Raw genomic sequence first — 21,409 nt, 5'->3', positions numbered from 1 at the left:
GGTGGAGTTGGAGCTGTAGCCACCAGCCTATGCCAGAGCCACAGCAACTCAGGATCCGAGCCGCGTCTGCAACCTACAGCACAGCTAACGGCAATGCCAGATCCTTAACCCACTGAGCAAGGCCAGGGATAGCACCTGCAACCTCATTGTTCCTAGTTGGATTCATTAATCACTGTGCCACAACGGGAACTCCAGAAACTCCTAAATCTTAAAAGGCAAGGTGATGGTTAGAAGATGAGTAAGTTCATTGTGATTATAGTCAACAGTGTTGTATTATATCCTTCAAACTTGCTAAGAGACTAGATCTTAAATGTTCTCACCATAAAAAAGAATTGGTAATTATGTGACAGGATGGAGGTGTCAGCTAGCACCATGGTGGTTATCATATTGCTAAATATAAATGTATTGAATCTCCCCAGTTGTGCACCTTAAACTTAGACAATGTTATATGTCAATTACATCTCAAGTGAAAAAAAAAAAAAAAAAAAAGCACAGCGGTAGAAAAGCTTAGATCTAAAAGGTACTGCAGAATGTTACTACTGTTCTGAAAGCAGATACAAAGTTAATATGAGGCACATTTATTTTCTACAACCTTCTCGTGTAAAAATATACTCCACAAAATAGTAAACATTAAATATTAAAATCATTTAAAGATGGACTCTACAAAAATAATCATAATAGTAATAAAATTGATTTAAGTAGGAAAAATAACAAAAACTAATTTGAAAGGGGGAAAAACCCTTTTTAAGTACCAAAATGTCTTTAATCTTCCAGAAGAATCATTCCAAGCACCTCTGCATCCTGGTAGGAGGTGTGCTTGGGTTGAACCATAATGTCTACACTGTTTGATCATTTCTCCTTTATAAATCATCCCTCCTATTATCTTCCTTTATGTCTTGTCATCAGAATGGCCAGAACTTGGGTCTGAGATGGCAGAACATATTTGGCAAGATGCTGGTGTGCTTTCTGGAAATAATGCCAGCCCACGTGATGTTGTCACTTTTTTGGGTACAGCCATTTCAGAACAAATGTTCTCTTCTGAGATTTTAAATTGGTTTTTGATGGTCAAATAGTCAAAGAAGTATTCATGAAGAAAAAAGCCGCATCATATATACCCCCTTACACAGGGAATATTGTGTGGCAAGATCGTATGTATGTGGAAGAAGAAAAATATTGTGTGGCAAGATCATATGTATGTATGTGGAAGAAGAAGAAAAATAAAGCACCTTGGCAAGTTTTTATGTTTTTAAGCATGTGCAATTTGGGGAACTAAACAAAGTCGGTATAAGTTCTGTGTGCAAGAGTCTTGCATCCTACAAGCACTTTCTCTTGCAGTGTTTAGGAGACTGTGCCACAGTACACCCAGTTTTCTTCACCAGAAACTGTAGTGTCATTTTTTTTTCTTCCTTTTTAGGGCTGCACCTATGGCATATAGAAGTTCCTGGGCTAGGGGTTGAGTAACAGCTGCAGCTGCTGGCCTGCAGCACAGCCACAGCAAAGCAGGATCTGAGCTGCATCTGCGACCTACAGCATTGCTCTGGCAGTGCTGGATCCAAGCCAGATCCGTGACCTATGCTGCAAAGCTTGTGGCAATGCCGGATCCTTAACCCACTGAGTGAGGCCAGGGATCAAACCCACATCCTCATGGCTACTAGTCAGGTTCTTAACCCTCTCAATCACAGTGGGGACTCCATGCAATGTCATTTTTGACTTCTGTCTCTCATCTCCCACATCTAACCCATCTCCAGGTCCATTCACTACTGTCTAAATTCCTTTTTGAATCTCTTTTTCTCCATCTTCAATAGTCCAAGCTGCATATCTTCCCTGTACAACTATCTCCTAACTCATCCACTTGAATCCTCTCTCAGAACTCCCCTCTGTCCTCCAACCCAAGTCATTTATGCCCATCACAGTCATTTCTTTTTGAAATATAAATAAGATAATGTCCCCATTCTGCTCAGACTCTATGAGAGTCTGTCCATTTACTTTTAGGAAGAATATTATCTTAGTCAGCTTGGATTCCTATAACAAAATACAGTAGACTGGGTGGGTTAAGCAACAGACATTTATTTCTTACCCTTCTGGAGGATAAGAAGTCTAAGATGAAGATGCCAGCTGGTTCAGTGTCTGATGAGGTTCTCTTCCTGGCTTTATAGATGTTTTCTCCCTCTGTGTTCAGATGGTCTTTCTGCGGTGTGTGCTAGTAGAGAGGGGGAGATACAGTTAGATATACGGATATAGGGGCAGAGAGAGAAGGGGGGGGAGAGAAAAAGAGATTCCTCTTATTCTTATTTATTTATTTGTTTGAGGACAGAGCAAGGCATTTATTATAGAAACACCCTCAAACCACATTTGAAAAGATGTGCACAAGGGTGAATGCAACAGAGACCAACCCTGGAGTGGGAACACACACCCCCACCCCTGCCCCCTGAGATTCCTCTTCTTATAAGGGCACTAATCCCTTCTTGAGGTTCCCACCCCTTTGACTTCATCTAAACCTAGTTACCGCTCTAAGGGCTCCACTTCCAAACACCATCACACTAGGATGTAAAGTTTTGATGTATGAATTTTGGGAGAGGGCCATATTCAGTCTATAACAAATATAAACCATAACATGATATATAGAGCTTGGCATTCTCAAAAACATGAACCTCAAAAAGATGACACATGGAAATAACACAGCACAGGGCAGCAAGTGGTAAGAGTAAATGGTAAGAGAAATTACGTAGGTTAAGGCTTTGTGTGGTTACAGTGTGTCATGTTGTGATCCTCAAAGTGTGGTCCCCAGTTTAGCATTACCAGTATCACCTGGAAACTTTTTTTTTTTTGGTCTTTTTGCCTTTTCTAGGGCTGCTCCTGTGGCACATGGAGGTTCCCAGGCTTGGGGTCTAATCGGAGCCATAGCCACCAGCCTATGCGAGAGCCACAAAACTTGGGATCCGAGCCACGTCTGCCTGCAGCCTACACCACAGCTCACAGCAACGCCGGATCCTCAACCCACTGAACAAGGCCAGGGATTGAACCCGCAACCTCGTGGTTCCTAGTCGGATTCGTTAACCACTGCACCACAATGGGAACTCCTCACCTGGAAACTTCTTAGGAATGCAGATTTTCGGGTCCCACTCCAGCTCTTCTAAATCAAAAACTCTGGCCAAACCATGTGTATTTTAACAAGCCCTTTGTATAATTTTGATGGGTGCTACAATTTGAGAATACTGGTGTAATGAATGCTGGGGCCTCTGCCCACACCCCCTTGAAGGACAGAAGGAGTTATACCTCTAGCTGCTGAGAGTGCTGTTTGCCTTCTCACCCAAGACCAGGCCCCTTTCCCCAGGCAGTCTGCATCCAGTGACTGGTTGATGCAGGAATATAAAGGCTCACTACAACTAGTAGAAGCAGCCCTGAAAGGCCACCTCAACTTCAGAGCTCCTTGTGGGTTGGCTCTGATCTTTGTTGAGATTTTATTACAGTTCAAGTTCTCCTTTGCTAGGTCTGCTTCCATTCCAAGGTGTGTATCCCACCAGCACCCCGTGGTTATCTCCCAGCACTCCAACCTTCCTCTCAGAGTCTCCTCCCCAAGGAACCCAAACACACCTCACAGAAGAAGTGGTACTGGAGTTGAATCTTTAAAGAAGGATGGGAAAGAAGTCCCTGAGCAATGAAGGGAGGGGTGGAAAGGTTGGAGATGGGAGATGTCCTGAGGGAGGAAAGGAGGATGAGCATAACTTCCCCTAAGGTGCAATAAGGAATCGGAGAGCTACCCGGAGGGGCTAGATCATAGAATAAGAAGGGAGTACTGGAGTTTTGCTGAACAGGTAGATTGTGGGAGGCATTAAAGTGCTCCAATAAAGAATTTGGCTCTCATTCCAAAGATAATTTTAGGTTCATCACACAAACATGTATTAATTCATTCACTCAGCAATACCTATTAAGTGCTAGAAAGATACTGGTGAGCAAAAACAGATCTGGTCCCATTCCTCAAAGAGATTACCATCCAGTAAGGAAGCTAGGCATAAATCAACCACACGAATGACGTTTGCACACACATATCAAATTAACGTGTTTCAAAGACCTGTGAAGTATAGACCATTAGGTTAAGACCATCTCACTCTAATTTTTTCCTCTTATTGACTATAAATCCTTTGAGAATGAAGATTGCTTTTGGTCTTTATTTCTCCAGAATATAGCATAATACAATACAAATGCTTAGAAACATTTGCTGAATTAAATATGAGTTCAGGGACTTGAGCTTACCTAGCACATACTACGTACTTGATAAATGTTTGTGAGCAAATGAATGAATGGATTGAATAAATAAATGAATAACAGAATTGTTCAGGTGACTGGGTGATTCAACCAGAACTACTTCCTAAGTCTGGTCTTGGTGAATAAAATAAGGGCAAAATGTCATGTTGTTTATAAAGCTATACTGATTTCATTTTAAGAACTGCTGAGAGATTTTAAGAGATTATATGCTGTCCCTTCCCTATGCCTTGTGAGAGGATGGTGATAGTACATATTAGTTTCTTATAAAAAATCAATAGTTTAGTAGCTAAAATGTTCTTAGTCAAAATTTTGGGAGTAATTTCTATGGGGCAAGTTAGGGTGGTGGGAAGTTCTGGTGTCTGTTGACAATCAAGGATAAGTCTTTGAACCATCCTGGATTTCCACCTTTGAAAGAGTTGATAATGCATTTCAGTGAGTGTACGACTGGGAGTGGCATGGGGAAGAGGTAGGCTGGTTATTGGAGAGGGGAAAGGTTATTTTCAAAAGTTGAGGAAGAGGGAGAAACAGACTGGTAAGTGCGCATACTTCAAAAATAAACAACAAAAACCCATTTTGCCTTGAGGGCAAATAGAAGCTCTAATTGAGGGGATTCAGTTATGTTCAAATACAGGAGAAGTATGTCTTAGATTTGTTTGGAAGCACTTTTCTGTGTCTATCTACTATGCCCAGATACTTCAAGGTGGTGGCAGATTAGAAAAAGAAGACATTAGTGATCTAAGGGTTGAGGGTGGAGTGTGGGCTGGAGAGAGGAGGACATGGTGAGCAGGGGCTGTGGGACATAGGTGGTTCGCATTAGCGGCATCAGCACTTTGTAACTGGCTGCCCTTATTAAACAGGGAGCACTGAGTATGCCTGGGCCAGATGACTAACGAAAGCAGAGCAGTACACGGCAGGGATGGTGTTGCGGGAGATCAAGTAATTTGTATTTTCCCAGTTCAACCATGGAGATTTGGTAGTGAGGTCAAGCATGGGCAGGTGGCTGGAGGAAGATGAATGACAAGGAGACAGAAAGCTGATGGAAGTGATGGCTAGCCAACTAGCAGCAAACAGAAAACAGGAGAAAGAGGAAGGAAGAATAGACAGGAAAATACTATGGAATATATTGCTGGCTCTCTTGTTATTTAAACTGCCTAGTACAGCATAGGAGATGGACTGTAAGAATCCCGGCAATATCCAAAAAGAAAATACAGAGTACTCTGCAAAGAAGGTAAGGGTAAGAACAATCTAAAGTAAAACCACGTGCGTACACACACACACACACACACACACACACACACACACACACACACACCCCTTCTAATGCACCCTGAAGGCAAAGTTAAGCAACCTGCTTCTTTGAGCTTCTTCCAGATGAGGTGGATAGGTAGGCAGAGGCCTTCTGGTGACCAGGTTGAGAAGTTTGGGCTCCATTTTCAGTGTGATGGGAACTCGTACAAGGGTTTAAGTTGCTGAGGATGCACTGTGGGATGGTGAGGCTGGAGGCAGAGAGGCTGCGGCAGGGAAGAAGTAATGGAAGCATGGCATAGAACAATAATGAGGTAAACAGAAGAGATTTGAGAGATGTGCAGGGGAGGAAACTTATAGGACTTGGTGATCAATTAGTTATGGGGAGAGGGAGAAAGAGTCATGGATGGCTTGTAGCTTTGGGCAGCGAGGCAAAAAATAATGTCCTTAGGTGAGTAACAATATTTAAAAAAATAGAAAGGCTTTTTATCATTCCAGGGAAATCCTAAATAGTTACAAAGTAAAAGGGAACTCCAAGGAACTTCTTCAGATCCTGTTTATGATTGGGCTGTGATGAAGTGATCAAAGACAGGTATCCTTTTATTTAATTGATTAGCAGACCTCCTTTGGAAACTTATCCTAACATTTCCACATCACTTACTACCAAGAAAAACTTCTATTACATGGAATCTAAATGAACCTTGATTCAATCAAAGACTAACATCTGTAATACAATGATAATATTTGTGTGTTCTGTTCTATGTAGCACAGTGTAAACCCAGAAATATGCCTGACTAAAATTAAGATAGTACTTTTTAGCCTAAATAAGTCCATTATTTTATGTGAGTCCCAGAACAGCCTTTCCAGAGAAGCTAGTTCTTTCCCTCGCTTATAAGTGTCAAGGTCATATCAGCCTGAGGGAGAGGTATAGTAATATGTAGAAATATTCCAAAGTTATAAATCAAGTTTACAAAAATATCTTCATTATCACAAGAATGGAAAACATGTGTAAAGTTATGGTTTTTATATGATTGAGGTTGGCAAAATATCAAACACAACTAAACTTTATCCCTGCTTATTCCTGGACATTGAACTGAGCTGGCCATGTTTGGATGAATAATAAAATAATGACCTGTGTGATTCATAATGTTTTACATGTGCATTCTAAAAAATCAATTTTTCTTATCTTCCTTTGAGTAAAATCATAAATTGTGCTGTTAGAAACAAGATTTTCACATGGTTGATGTTCTCTTAATAATGATACCAAATGAGACCATCTTTTTTGCATTACTGTAGCTCTTTGATAATTTTTTATTAACTTCAAATTGAGAAAGCTTCTCTCTGCTGAAACAGAGCTGAAAATAAACCATGAAATTTACCTACCATGTCTAAACACTGTAATGAGATTATATCTAATGAATTGTTATTACAGAAAAATGTTAATTTCATGATATAAACTATCACTTATGTTGTCATTTCAACTGTCTCTTAAATGTAATGAGAAGAACCAAGTAGTGTGAAGTAATGTGAAGAACCAATATTAAACTCCTAGACCCACACATCTACAAATTTAAAAGTAGTATGAATTGCTTAATATTTCAAAATACTTCTGTCTCCATGTCCAACTGTAATGAATACTGTGCTAATTTCTGAGTACCTCTGGAACCACAAATTTGAACAGAAAGAGAAGTCAGAAAGTTGATATTCAATTCTACAAGGAAACTTTATTATTTAAGAATTGCATTCATGCTATCTAAAGGGAAGAATCTGACAAATTAATTAGTTCATCTATGTTCTTACCAAACTTAGAGCTCCTACTATTCAAAATCTCGCTGTCCTCTGAAGCAGGGTCCATCTCTGAGAGTAGTAATGGCCACACACACACACAAATCATAGCCTTAGGTATGATCATGTTTTGTTTTGAGGACATAAAGCAAGTGGAGAAGCATTTCTCTTGAGACCTGGTAGTGTTTATTCCTGAGCACAATGTTCTGAGTTACAGGTCATCAGTTTCCAAGTGAGAGGCATCCATGTCTTCTTTCTTTTTCTTATGACTGCTTTATGGAGATATAATTCACATAACATAAAACTCAACCCCTGAAAGTGGTTTTTAGTATATTCACCCTAAAAAGAAACTCTGAACCCATTAGCAATCACTTCCTGTACCTGCCTCTCCACCAGCCCCTTGCGACCACTAATCTACTTTATTTTGTCTATGCACTGGCCTATTCTGGACATTGCTTATAAATAGGATCATACAATATAAGGCTGTTTGTGTTTGGGTTCTTTAATTTACCACAATATTTTCAAACTAGCACAACAGCACAGAACTGAGCCACTGCAGTGTCAATGCTGGATCACCAACATGCTGCACCACAGAAGAACTCCTAATTCAGCTATTTTAAAAAGAGCTAGACCTATACAATACTTTTATGGGCTGTACAAAATATATTAAATGGATAGTATTTGTAGTATGCTTCCATTTTGCTTCATAAAAACCAAATATGTCGAATATACTGTATATGTATACTGTACATATGTGTATATATGAATATATACACATTTTCAATGTTTATCTGTGTGTGGCATGTGCCAGTGTGTTATTTTTTTAATAGCTATATAACATTGTGTGCTATGGCTTCCACATTTTGTTTATTCATTCATCAATCAATGGACACTTGGGTTGTGTCTACATTTAGCTCTTGTGAATAATGCCACTATGAATATTTGCATTCAAATTATTCTGGGACGTGTTTTCACTTCCATTGGGTTTATACCCAGAAATGCATTAGTGGGACATGTGGTTATTCTATGTATAACGTTTTAAGGAACTAACCAAATGGCTTTACAAATTGTGCAAAGTTACAACTCTATCAGCAGTATATGAAGGTTCCAATTTCTTCACATCCTTGTCAACACTTGCAGTTGTTTTTGATTTTGGCTATCTTAGTGCTGCATCATTGTTTAAGCCCTTCACAAATGTTTTATTTTTTTGGATGCAGAAGTTCGCTGGCCAGGGATCAAAACTGCACCACAGCAGTGACAAGGCCAAATCCTTAACTGCCAGTCCACTAGGGAACTCCAAATTTGTTTTGTTTTAGACATTGCACATGTGTAGTTTGGGGCATTTTATGTGTACTCTAGTACAATCTATTCACATGGAACCATTCCTGATAGTAGTGTATGAATTCACAAACCCTAGTATAGTTATTATTTTAATAGTTTTATTGAGATAGAATTTACATACCATACATTTCATTCACTCGAAATGTACAACTATCCTTCTGATATCAGACAGGAATAGAGTGTTATATGTAATAATAGGTCCCTATTATATAACTTTTAAAGCAGTGTCCTGGTGGTAGGGTTTAAATATACTAGAAAAGAAAGTATAAGACCCGTGTAATTATTTTAGTTTTAAAAAGTCTAATAAACCTCCATGGTAGCATCATTTTTGTACCACTCTTGCTTTAGGGAGGAAGTTAGAGATGTTTGCCTTTCCAGAAGTTTAAATGTAATTGTAAGACTCCCATCCCCTTTGGTAGTGTTGACAGGGTTATTTTCATGTTGTTTACAGGGTTATTTTCATGTTATTTACATGAAGTGAGGCTGTTTGAAATTTTGAAGCGTAACTTCACAAGCCTTGGAAGATAGCCAAGTATACAGTAAAAATTTTACAATTTGTTTCCTTTTAACAATTTGTTTCCTTTTGGTTATACACATGGAAGCCATTCTTATGGTTATATTTTTCACTGTCAGTGGTAATCATTAGGGTTTTAGCAAGTGATAATCAATCATGTCCCTTTCTTTGATTTGCTTAGACACAAATGAGAAATTAAATGCAGGCATCAGAAAGAAATGAAAATATCAGCTTTATTCTGGATAAAATTGATTGGAAAGCAAGGCTTTTCCCCTTATATTCCACTAGCTACAACTTAGTCACTTCGCCACAAAGTTGGGTATTCTGGGCCATCATGTACCCAGCTAAAAACTCAGAATTCTCTGCTCCAAAGGGTGAGAGAACACTGCTGGACAATCTGTAGTCTCTGCCACATTCCTGAGTTAAACCGCTGCAGCTGGGCAGCAGCAGAAGCCAGACCACCACTGGCTTCCCCTGCAGTGAGGGGCAAGCTGCCTGCCACAGAGTAGACTCACCTGGAGGGTGAATTGCTTGAAAGGGGGCAATCCGGAAAGGGCTGAGCCAGACATACTTGGCTCCTTCTCATTCTCTTTCACTGAGAGGCCAGACATGTTTCTCCTATACTTTTCCTTCCTCTCTTGTGTTTGGTTTTTCTAGGGGGCAGTACAGTGAACTGTCATAAGGCAGGAATGCGGCACAAGATTTGGCACCACAATAACAAGATTTCCTTAATTTCTCGTTGTCTAGCCTTTCTTTGTCTTCACTATCTGCTGGATTAAGAAATCTTCCTGAATAATCGTAAGACAGTTCTTCTCCTGGCAGAATGTCTTTGGCTGCAAAAAGTGCCAACTTCGGTACCATTGAGTCAATTCGGACAGGAATCATCAATAGGTTTGGCTCACAAGAATGGTTAAGGAATCTTCCAATATTTCCTATATAGGCAGGATCAACAAACGTCTCTATTACCTGCCCATTATAAACATGCTCCCTGATGGCTATAATGTAATTTGAATCATGTATGGTTTGTAACTGAATTCTTCTCTGAACTTCAGAGACTCCTAAAACCTCGCCGGCATATTCACAGACGAACCGTCCTTTTGGTATGAAGTCCAGGGTACGAAGTCCCCAGCCTTTGTGGTCTGTCTTGAACACCTGGAGGTGGAAGTGCAGACCCCGCTGGACCACTCGGTTCCTGCAGTGGTCACTGCACCGACACAGGGCGTTGCATTCAAAAACTGGCTCAGCACACTTTGCTCCGGATCCTATATCTCTGAGGCACAAATTATCATCATAGTTCTTCTCACGACGCAGACAGGAGCAAGTACCAGGGAGGCAGGGAGTTTTAAGACAAATACATCCGGGAAAGGTTATTTGAGAGGGATCAATGTCTGCTCCAGGCCCAGCTACATGATCAGGAGTATACTGCAAAAATTGGAAATACGGTAAGTCAGCAGGTCCTGCCTATGTTTCACGTGTATTTCAAGCAGCTTTTTTTTTGGCGGGGGGTGGTGGGGGGGTGGGACTGTGTGCACGGCACATGGAAGTTTCCAGGCCAGGGAGTGTTCCAGGGCCAGGGATCAAACTCTCACCAGAGCATCGACCCAAGCCAATGCAGTGGCAACAACAGATCCTTAACCTGCTACACCACAAGGGAACTCCTGTATTTTAAGCAACTTTTGGCTGAGACACTTCCTAATTCCATCAAAGAGAATAAAACAAAAATGACAAAATATAGTCAATTAAAATGTTGCCTTAAGGAGTTCCCGTCGTGGTGCAGTGGTTAATGAATCCGACTAGGAAACATGAGGTTGCGGGTTCGGTCCCTGGCCTTGCTCAGTGGGTTAAGGACCTGGCGTTGAGGTGAGCTGTGGTGTAGGTTTCAGATGTGGCTTGGATCCAGCGTTGCTGTGGTTCTGGCATAGGCCAGCGGCTAAAGCTCCAATTAGACCCCTAGCCTGGGAATCTCCATATGCCGTGGGAAGCGGCCCTGGAAAAGGCAAAAAAGAAAAAAAAAATGTTGCCTTAAAACATCACTTTCCAATTTAAAAAACAAGGTTAATTCTTAGATTTAAAATTTGGTGGTTTCTTTTTAGTTATAGAAATAACACTAGAAAAATTTATTTTTCTATTATGAGACATTGAAAATTTTATAACCCATTTTGTTTCCTTCTTAGCTTTAGATGTCAAGAAAATCAGTGATGAATTTAGCTTCTAAATACAGTTATGTGTTTACTTCTTGGCTTCTGATCTCTTTTACATTTATCTCATAATACAAATGCATCTATATATTCTTATTGTGAGTCACCTCAGATCCTTTCTGGGGATAAGAAAGTCATAAATGATAAATCAGTGAAAAATGGCCTTTGGGAGAGAGACTTCTATTGATTTTTTTTTAAAGAATTTTTAAATTTGAAGATTATCTAAATTCTTATTCTCTCATGTTTTTAAAAAACACTCTTACCTTATACTTTGAGTCTTCAAAATGTTAAAAGCAGAAATTTGGAAAAAAAATTGCAGACAGGAGTCCAAAAATCGTACTTGTTATATAGTATTAATAGATATTTAAATTTATTATAAGCATTGAGAACTTTGTCTAGATACTCATGTTGCAACAGAACAAAAGGTGGGAGAAAAAATGTAATTGTAATGTATACATGTAAGGATAACTTGACCCCCTTGCTGTACAGTGGGAAAATAAAAAAATTAAAAAAAAAGTAAATTTATTATAGATACATTATATACATATAAAGAAATCTTGCTCTTATTAAATGAGAAAAGGATAATATTGAGAAAGTTTCTCAGTCTTTTAGAAGTACCTGTGTTTTTAAGATGTTACATTTATAAAATGTTATGAATAATAAGTCCTATGTCTAAAATCTCTATGTGAAGCCTGACCGCTGGTTATTTTTTCACTAACAGAATGAAGCATAGTCTTAGATCCTAAAGATTAAAGTATATCTCATGAGCCCAGTGCATTTCTTTATGTATAGAATAATTCTTGGTTATATGGAACCTAATATATTTATTTTACTTACTTTATTCCAAAAAAGATTTAATGAGGCTTACAAAGAAGTAAGATAAATGAACAATAGGTAAGACAAGGGAAAAATAAGATCAAACTAGTTCAGTGAGCTTAGATACACTAATAGCAGAAGGAGATCTGGCTGCCTGAGAGCCGACACCTTAAAGAGTTTAACATGATTAGATGTAGGGCTTGCGCTGACCGCAAACAACCAGTCTCACTCTTAAGAATCATCGACTTTTTCCATTATGGAGACAGGGGAGAAATTTCACCAGTGAGTCTGTCTAAACCATTCTTTTCCAATGAACGGTTTCATAGACTGTTTTTCATTTCATTCATTTCTGACCCTCAATAAAGGTTGTTGGCATGCTGCCACAGCAAGTCAGTAAGAGTAGTCTGCAAGAGACCAGTCACATTGCCTTTAATTCAGGGACAGATTTTAGTGTATATGGAGGCAAGTTTGAGCCACAGATCTTTTTCAGTCAATTCTCCATTAATATTGTGTCTTCTGGTCAAACTTTGGAGAAAGTATTGAATAGTATGTAGTTATATTTCCTGTGGAGGCCTCAGTGGAGCTATGCAGTTATGTGCAAAATCCTATACTTTAAAAAACAATGAGCTGGAGGAAAGGATTGACATCTTCTTGCGAAAGATGAGGATGGAGTGGGCGTACCTGCGGGGGAAGGCCAGTACTGCTTAAAAAGTGATTTGAGGGTGGAGAGCGGAAATAGCTTTTCTTGTTTGTGTCAGTTCTTACAGCTTTAGCTTAGCAAAGATGTCCTAAGTATAAAGGATGGCTTAGAAAAAGATGCCCAATCAGTCAAATTCACTGACTGCTGTCTTATACAGAATCTATTTCCAGACTTTAAGAGTCAACTTTGAAATGGTTACTGAGACATCTTAAGTGCTTATAAAATGAAGATTTTACTATCACTTTGTTAAACTTTTTTTTTTTTTTGGTCTTTTTGTCTTTGTTGTTGTTGTTGCTATTTCTTGGGCCGCTCCCGCGGCATATGGAGGTTCCCAGGCTAGGGGTCGAATCGGAGCTGTAGCCACCGGCCTACGCCAGAGCCACAGCAACGCGGGATCCGAGCAGCGTCTGCAACCTACACCACAGCTCACGGCAACGCCGGATCGTTACACTTTGTTAAACTTTTCATGAAGAATTCTCTTCAATTGATTTGTTCTTAAAGGTGCACATATTTTTAATAAAGTACTATTGAAATCACTAAACTCTAAGGTGATTTTTTTTTTTTGACATAGAATCAAGTCTAACTTACTGCAGTTGTCTAACCAGAAAAGCATATATTCCTTGCTGAACTTATTTGTATATGAATAAGTACTTTTTGGAAAAAATGCTATTTTCTGCTTCTTTTACCTATACATTTGAAATAAGACTGAGGAGAATCTAGTGATACATTTAAAAAAATTCTACAACTTAAACTTTTTGCAGAATCTAAGATCTTTTAGACACTTAGATTACTGATGGTAACTGACTCCAAATGAGCTGCGGACACCTTCCAAAGGATGTAGAGACTTTTGGATAAACCTCCTGTTTTTTTTTTTTTTTTTTTTTTCTTTTTAGTGCTGCATCTGAGGTATATGGAAGTTCCCAGGCTAGGGGTCGAATTGGAGCTGCAGCTGCCACCCTATGCCACAGCTACAGCAATGCATGATCCGAGCTGTGTCTGTGGCCTACACCACAGCTCATGGCAATGCCGGATCCTTGACCTGCTGAGTGGGGCTAGGAATTGAACCCACATCCTCATGGATACTAGTTGGGTTTGCTACCGCTGAGCCACAATGGGAACTCCTAGATAAACTTCCTTTTTAAAGAGAGGTTTTTTTTTTTTTTTTTTTTTTTTTTTTTTTTTTTCCCTTGATGGAGGTAATCATTGACCCTGATAGCAATAATAATCATAAATCATTTTATCTCCATATGTTTCCATTTTCTCCTCTATAAAAGGTTGGTAAAATACCATTTCAGAAAGACATTTTGCCTGATTTAGAAAAATGGCTAAACTAAAAAATAGTCTTTTGAAAACTGTTCTAATTTAACATCTTTATTTAATTATCCATCTTTTCAGCTAACTACATATTGAAAAGTTATTTATTCTTTTCAGAAATAATCTGACGTCACTGACCTGACACTTTATTCAGATTTTGATATGCCATGCAAACTTAAAATCTGAGTATCAGAAAGCTAATGTTAAGTGTGTTACAAACTGGGAATCAGTTGACATGAGTTTAAATGCTCCCAAAGTGTAACACTCTATCCACAGACTGTACCATACTGCCTGGTACAAAGCCCAGGACCAAACTCATCTAAAAAGGTGTTACCCTGAGGTTTTTTTGTGCTTACCCTAAGCCAAGGAGAGATCAAACCTATAGTTACTGCTTCTGGATTTTGTTGTTAATGTGAGATAGTTCCTTCTCTTTAGTGCCTGAGTCAGTTTGTGTTATTTATGTGGCATCCATTCTTTTTCTTCCAGTAAAAGCATCCTGAGTCTTTCCAGGGGAATCCTTACTCTTGTCTTAATAGTTTGGGTAGGGATCCAGGATGGGCAGGGACCTTAGCCTGGCTAATCAGAACTCACACTTTTCAATAGTACTTGGTTCATGGTTGGGCACAAGACGTAAGCCAGATCAATGAAATATAATTCTGGGACTCCCGCTGAAATGATCAGAAAGGAGGCACTCTTTTTCCACTGGGGCTGCTAAATTATACAGTATGCACTAGGTGCTCCCAGATTCTGCCACACACATAAGACCTACTGAATGTGTGGCCAACCACAGGGAACAGGAGCAGGGGTGGGAATTGGGGAGGTGGTCGAGAGAAATATCTGATGACAACTTGAGAGTTCTTGGATTCATACAGACCTATAGTTACTGCTTCTGGATTTTGTTGTTAATGTGAGATAGTTCCTTCTCTTTAGTGCCTGAGTCAGTTTGTGTTATATTTATGTTTCTTGCAAACAAATGAGTCTTGACTGATACAGCCAGAGTGGAAGCTGAAAATAGTTCCAGGAAGTCACTGGAAAATTTAGTTAAAGGTATAAATGGCTAATGAATGATTAGTGAGGTCTCCAATGGGGAGGTGAAAACTGGAGCGAAATGTGCAGGAGGCCAGCCAGGAAAATTGTGATTGTGGGCTTGGAACACTGGGCAATCAGTGGATAACGTCTTAATGCGGAACATGGAATGTCCTAGAGGAGACATACAACACTGTGACTTACAGCAAGTGACTTGCTAAGCTTTGGGCTACGAACTATAAAACTGGGATAATACTTGTATCTGAGGGGGTAAGGTTCTCAAAAGATTTAATTAACACTACTCTGTGTCAGCCACTTCATACTTTTAAAATATTGACTTCCTATAAATTCTTTTAAATATTATTTCTAGATTTTATATTTAAAACATCATATATTTCTGGTACATTACTTAAGCTCTTTAAACATTCCTTTTCATCTGTCTATCTCACAGCTTACTGTGAAGGAAATAAATGTGAGAAACCACATAAGAAGCTAAATGTACCAGGAGTTAAATGGAGTTAAATGTACCAGGTTTAAACATACTCAAACCAAAATTGTGTTTGAGAAACCATATGATTATATTCCTACCTCCATTATTTATCCACCTTGAGGGGGGAAACCAAAAGCTGACCCAGCAGTCAGCTTCGTTCATCTGTAAATACTGCTTTTATTGTCTACTGTACGCATATGCTGGGATTTAGAAAGGGCCATTCAGAAAAATACAAAAAAGGACAGGAACTTTATCATTTTTTTGGTTGTCATAACATAAGCCTTAATTTTCCTGGTATGTATCAAAGTGCAAAACTGATCATGCAAGAGCTGGGAATAAATACAAAATGATCAGTGCAAAATGCACTAGAAACCAGATCCTTTAAGAACTGGGTGGAGATTTCACATTTTTTGACAGAAAAGTTAAGAGAAAATTTTTATAAACAATGATCACCCAAGAAATCAAAACACAATCAGAAGACAGAATGTTGAATAGCAAATATACCTCACTGGCTATCCCCATACACATTTAATTTTTCCCTTGTCTGAACCAGACCTGCATTTACTAATAGCATGAACTTTGGGATCTAAGTGGCAGACTGTATGTAGAGCTCTCTAGTTCTATGAAATGTGTAGGCTCACTTTTCTAACAAGTGTATGTTTCAAGGAAAGGCACAGTCATGAGGTCTAGGGTGTGAGATAGTGATGGGGGTTTGGTTCCTATCCACAGTACTGGGCACAAAGCGAGCGGCTTGGGAAATACAATTTGATTGCTTAACTGCAGCTCCTAATAACTTTTGACTGGAAGACAGACTTTTCCAAGTCACATTGTGTATCAAAGCCCCAGAAACTGAAACATGACACCGCATAATATTCTAGGCTTAAAACCTAGGCCTTGATTCTAAATTTTAAGGAAGGGCTGTGAAAAATCTTCATTCCTTTTTTGGTTGTTTTGAAACACCAGCTACAAGAATCTTTATACTTGGCCTCTAGCCCCTTAAGTTTGTTTTTGCTCCAAGCAGCTATTAAGAGACTATGAGCCAGATAATTCTTGTCAAGGCCAAGTTGAGATCTTAAAAAGGATATTGGAAGCTGGTTTCAGAAACCTGAAAAATGTCTAGATCCAACTCTTAGTTCAAGAAAATCAATTAGTTTATTTTTTCTTTGGCTTTCGACACTGACAGCATTATGATGTGCTTGTTTCCAATCTGAACATTTATTTGAATGTTCTTTTTGCCTTTTCACACAGTACCCCAAAGCAAATTAGACACAAAGTTATTTTTACCTTGAGTTTTTCATGGTTTAATTTTTATGTGGCATATGCCGGTGAAGGCAGGGTTTGGGGCCAGCAAGCTATTTTGAACTTCTGTAAGACTGGTTTTGTGCTCTGTGAATATATGGAAGGAAACTAGTTGAAGGCTTGCCATTTAAATGTTTCAAGCATGTTTTATCTCCTTGGTAAAACTATAAGATCCTTAAGGAAGGGATCTTGTCTTCTATCTGTAACTCTTAAGTCTACCCAGAGCTGTGCATACAGCCAGGAAGCTAGAATGGTGTGGGAGTAAGTCTTAGTCTCCTGATTTTCAGTGATGGCAATCTACTATAGGTATAAAGATCAATCACAAGACTTCATGGTAGGAACTGTATTGTCATCATTTTATCTTCTACGCCTAGCTTGACATGGTGCCAGGTGCATTATAGGCACTCAATTATTTTCTGAAGAAAGAAAACATGTCAGTGTTTTTCACCAGGGCTTCATCAATGTCTGGTATTGAATAAGTTTTTAGAGGTCAGTGTTTAATATGCCACTAGCCAACTATATTATTAATACAAACTGCCTAATGTAGTTGGAGGAAAAATAACCATTTCTGGCATTACTATCATGCTCTGTTCTTTGGAAGCTGCTATTGAATCTACTGTCTTACTTGATTCTTATAACAACCATAGTAAAGACAGAGCTCAGTACTGACAATGTATGTGATAAGGGCTATAAATTTTTAATTATTTTCATTGTGCAGATGAAGAAACTCAGGCTCTGAAAAGTGGCTAAGATGGCTAAGCTTTGAACCTAGCTCTCTTACCTCCAAGTCTAGGGTTCTTTCCACTCCAACATCCTTGTTTTTTGTTTTGTTTTGTTTTTTTGGTTTTTTTTTTTTTTTTTTTTGGTCATTCCTTGTTCCTTAAGCTACATAAAGGCCAAGCTCAAAGGGGTGAGAGTGCTGGAGCAGAGAGTGCTTTGAGGTAATAAAAGTAGTGAACATTGATTGAGTTCTTTCAGCAAACCAGGACCTGTATTTTACTTGTAATTCTTAAAGCAATCTGGAGAGAGGTATTATTATTTTAACAGCCCACGGGAGGAATCTAAGGCTTAGCTCAGCCTAGTTTATATTTGCCAAACAGCTCACAGCATAAGGGAACCTCAACTAAGTCTGCCTCTAAGGGCTACGTTTTTAAACATGACACTAGGCTACGATCTGTTGATAGGCCCTATGCCTCATCTTACAGACAATACACCTGCGACCAGAGAGGCAAGTAAATTTGCCCTGGATGTTTCAGCGAGTTCTGGGGACAGAACCAAGACAAAAATACAGGCTCTCATGGCTCTTTGCAAGTAACCTCAGGAAACCTCAGGTTTTGCCTTCAGAGAATTACTAGACTATGGGCCTCCAAGACTCTCTTAAGCTCATTGCCAGGGTTAAGAGAAAAAGGCCGAAACCTGTGAATTTAAGAGCTATTCCTGCGCGCAGGCAGCTCTGCGATCGGGGAAGAAAAAAGGTCAAGAAATTGGAGAAACAGCGATAAACATGATATTCATCCACTGAAATAGGACCACAGGCAGTAACTGCGCACCTAGTCACCTAACGCGCTGCCCAACCTTTCTCACTCTATCTGAACCGGCGCTAACCCCGCCCCCCAGGGCTGCGCACGCAGCTCTCGCGAGCTCCCATCCCCGCCCTCTACAAAAAAGTGCCAGCCGGCTCTTGGGGGTCAGGGGGCGCCGGGCTCAGCCTTCCTGCTGCTCAGGCCCAGCCCCAGACCCTACCCCGTACCTGGAAGGGCTCTGGCCCCGCCCCTGACGGCCAAACGCTCACAGGCAAATTCTCCAGGCCGCGGGCCACGTCCGGCCGCTCCATCAGGGCTTCAGGTACCTTCCCGGACTCTGCCATCCCGAAAGGCCACTTCACAGCTCGGGGGCACGTTCTGACCCGACTCAGAGCTCCCACTGTCCATCTAGACTGTCTTGCGCCTCGCAGAGGAAGCTGGGAGTTGGGTGCGGGGGCCCCATTGCCTCATGGGAGTCGTAGTTCTCTGTTACCACTGTCCTGTGGAGGCGTCTCCTCCCTCGACCCTCAGCTTCCCTCGACTTTTTGGTCTGGCTTGCTTTTTGTTTGGGGCCAGACGCAGTACCAATAATACAAAACCTTATAAGGTACAGAGGAAACTTTGGGAGCACGGAAGAAGTGCTTGGCTTTTTCATGTGAGCTCAGGGAGGGCGTAGAGGAGCGGTGGTTTGACCGGGTGTCCGAGGGCTTGGAGGTTTGCTGGCGTGGGGTAGGGGCGCGTCCTAAGCTCAGTGGGGTGGTACTCCTGGGTCTGAGGTTCTGGAAGTTGAGGGCCAGTTGCGGGGCGTGAGATGTGGTTTGCTATAGGGGCGGAATAGCCTGACCGGGCGTCAAGAGGCTGTGTGGGGTCCGCGCACTCCCTGACTGGGATTTCTGTTCCCTCTCTGCACCCCCTGCTCTGAGGAAACCAATCCTTGGCCCGCAGAGGGTTCTGGTAATTTCGAAATTGCTCAATTAGGTGGAATGTTATCAACCTTCCCAAAGCTCTGTGACCCGGTTGTTGTGACGCCTCCACGTGAAAGCCTCTCAGCGCAGCCAGTCTGGCCCCCTGTCCTAGGTGCGCTTGCCCTGCATACCAGCCGTCTCGCTCTCTTGTCCTGCTCTCTTGTCCTTTTCCTGCCGTACTCTGGCATGGGGGCGGGTGTCATTAGGGTTTCTGCCCCTGGTCCCATTCTCACCTCCACTGGGCATCCTCAGTAATACCATCTACTCTTACGCTTCAAATATCTTGTAAAGTACTAGGCTCCAGCCCAGACGGGAGATGGAGATCTGGTTTTGGATATCCAATCAATCATTGGACATTTCTGTTTTCTGTCTTACCTGAAGCTCGGGATCACAATGACCTGAGTTAATTTATTCGTCTGTGAATTTTCCTTTTCTTCATTTAAACTGGGAGAATAATCCGTCTATAATCTCCAGAGCTACCTGAAAGCAACACACGGAAGCATTTTCTTGAAACCCTTTCTCTCCTTAGAACGCCATGGCTAAGAATTTCCTGGCCAAATCTTGATTTTACTTTCATAATGTTTTTCATTTTCATTTCTTTTTAGGCTCTCATTTCTGGCTTGCACTCTTGGAGTGATTTCTACTCCCCAAACCCCCAATCTAATGTTCTCCATATCCCTAAATCACCTTACTGCTGGTTCTACAATGATCTTTGGAGCATACACATCCAATTATTATATCCTGCTGCTTAAAATCCTTTGTTTGCTCCTTGTTTATCTCAAAGTCTACCTATATTCTGGCTTATCAGGTCTGGAAGATCCAGCACCTACCTTTCTCTTCCTTCCTTCCTCCCTCCTCCCTTCTTCCCTTCCTTTCACTGCACTGGTGGCATGTGGAAATTCTGAGGCCAGAGATTAAACCCGCATCACGGCAATGACCCTGGCCAGTGTGGTGACAACACTGGATCCTGAACCTGCTGTGCTACAAGGGGACTCCAGACCCTACCTGTTTCTTTGGTCTATCTTTTGAGCCCCTTGCTCTATTTTTCCTTAACCGGTGGTATTGGGTTTCTGCTATCTTTGTTCACATTTTTCTCTGTCTCCAGTGCCTTTCCCCCATAATGTCGGTCCATTCAGCTCATGTCCCCTTCTCTATATCTTTACTGACCTTGTTTCCTATGTCATTGGTTACCCTTTTCTTTGTTCTCCCATTTTACTCTATGAGTGGTTTTCTCATAATCTCTGCAACTTTTTGGTATACTCATAGGCAGAGCTCTTCTATTGAGGTCATGAAAATTATTTATACATAGGAAGAGAGAAAGAAACAGGGAGATAGAAATGTTTCGTTTTAACTTAAATACACTTAACCCTTGAACAACATGGATTTGAACTGCCCAGGTCCACTTATATGTTTATTTTTTCCAGTAAATACCAGAGCGCTAAACAATTCAAAGTTGACTGAATCCATGGGTACAGAACCCTGGATATAGAGGGCTGACCATACAGTTAGTTGTATAGGGATTTTTCAACAGTATAGAGGGCTGGTACCCTTAACCCTTGCAATGTTCAAGGGTCAGTTGTAATTTTGGTATATATTTGCAAGTCTTTTGATGTAGGGCCAAGATTTTTGTTTGTTTTTGTTTTTGGTATATGGGTCTACTGATTAGAATTCCATGTCATGCTTACTTTGAGTTCCAGTTTGGGTGTCTCTAAAGTGGAACAGGAACTAAAAGATGCTGAAGCTATTTGAGCTCATGGTCTGTTTTTTTCTTCCCTCCAGTATTTTAAACTTTTCTTAAAGCTATATCAGTGGCAAAACATTTTTTTTAGTGACCTTCCTTTTTGTCAGGTTTTTCCAGAGTATGTTACTTAGTTTTCCTGGAAGGGAGCAACTTCTTGTACTCATAGTTCATCATCATTTCTTTACC

The 21,409-nt window shown here is 40.4% G+C and overlaps 1 protein-coding gene and 1 long non-coding RNA gene across 3 annotated transcripts in view; one reads left to right on the top strand and one right to left on the bottom strand.

Moving 5' to 3' along the window:
• LOC100514009 (histone-lysine N-methyltransferase SETMAR) lies at positions 2,048-20,700 on the bottom strand. Of its 2 annotated transcripts, none has more exons than XM_013981913.2 (3): positions 18,745-20,700; positions 9,667-10,573; positions 2,048-2,200 (listed from the first exon to the last, which is right to left on the bottom strand). In XM_013981913.2, the coding sequence occupies exons 1-2, from the start codon at positions 18,859-18,861 to the stop codon at positions 9,770-9,772; spliced, it is 921 nt and encodes a 306-aa protein (XP_013837367.1). In that variant the 5' UTR covers positions 18,862-20,700; the 3' UTR covers positions 2,048-2,200; positions 9,667-9,769. The 2 variants fall into 2 exon arrangements, with proteins under 2 accessions (XP_013837367.1, XP_020926616.1); XM_021070957.1 differs by having other exon boundaries at positions 2,049-2,200; positions 7,312-10,573.
• The window catches only part of LOC110255178, a 103,872-nt gene continuing 101,168 nt past the window's right edge, over positions 18,706-21,409 (top strand). The window contains exon 1 of the long non-coding RNA XR_002338059.1: positions 18,706-18,839. This is a non-coding gene — a long non-coding RNA (uncharacterized LOC110255178). The remainder of the gene's footprint in view (positions 18,840-21,409) is intronic.

This window comes from Sus scrofa, chromosome 13 (genome assembly GCF_000003025.6).
Source record: "Sus scrofa isolate TJ Tabasco breed Duroc chromosome 13, Sscrofa11.1, whole genome shotgun sequence".
In the NCBI taxonomy this organism is placed as follows: Eukaryota; Metazoa; Chordata; class Mammalia; order Artiodactyla; family Suidae; genus Sus; species Sus scrofa.
The sequence above is the reverse complement of the archived record's forward strand: the minus strand, read 5'-3'. Positions and strand labels throughout refer to the sequence as shown.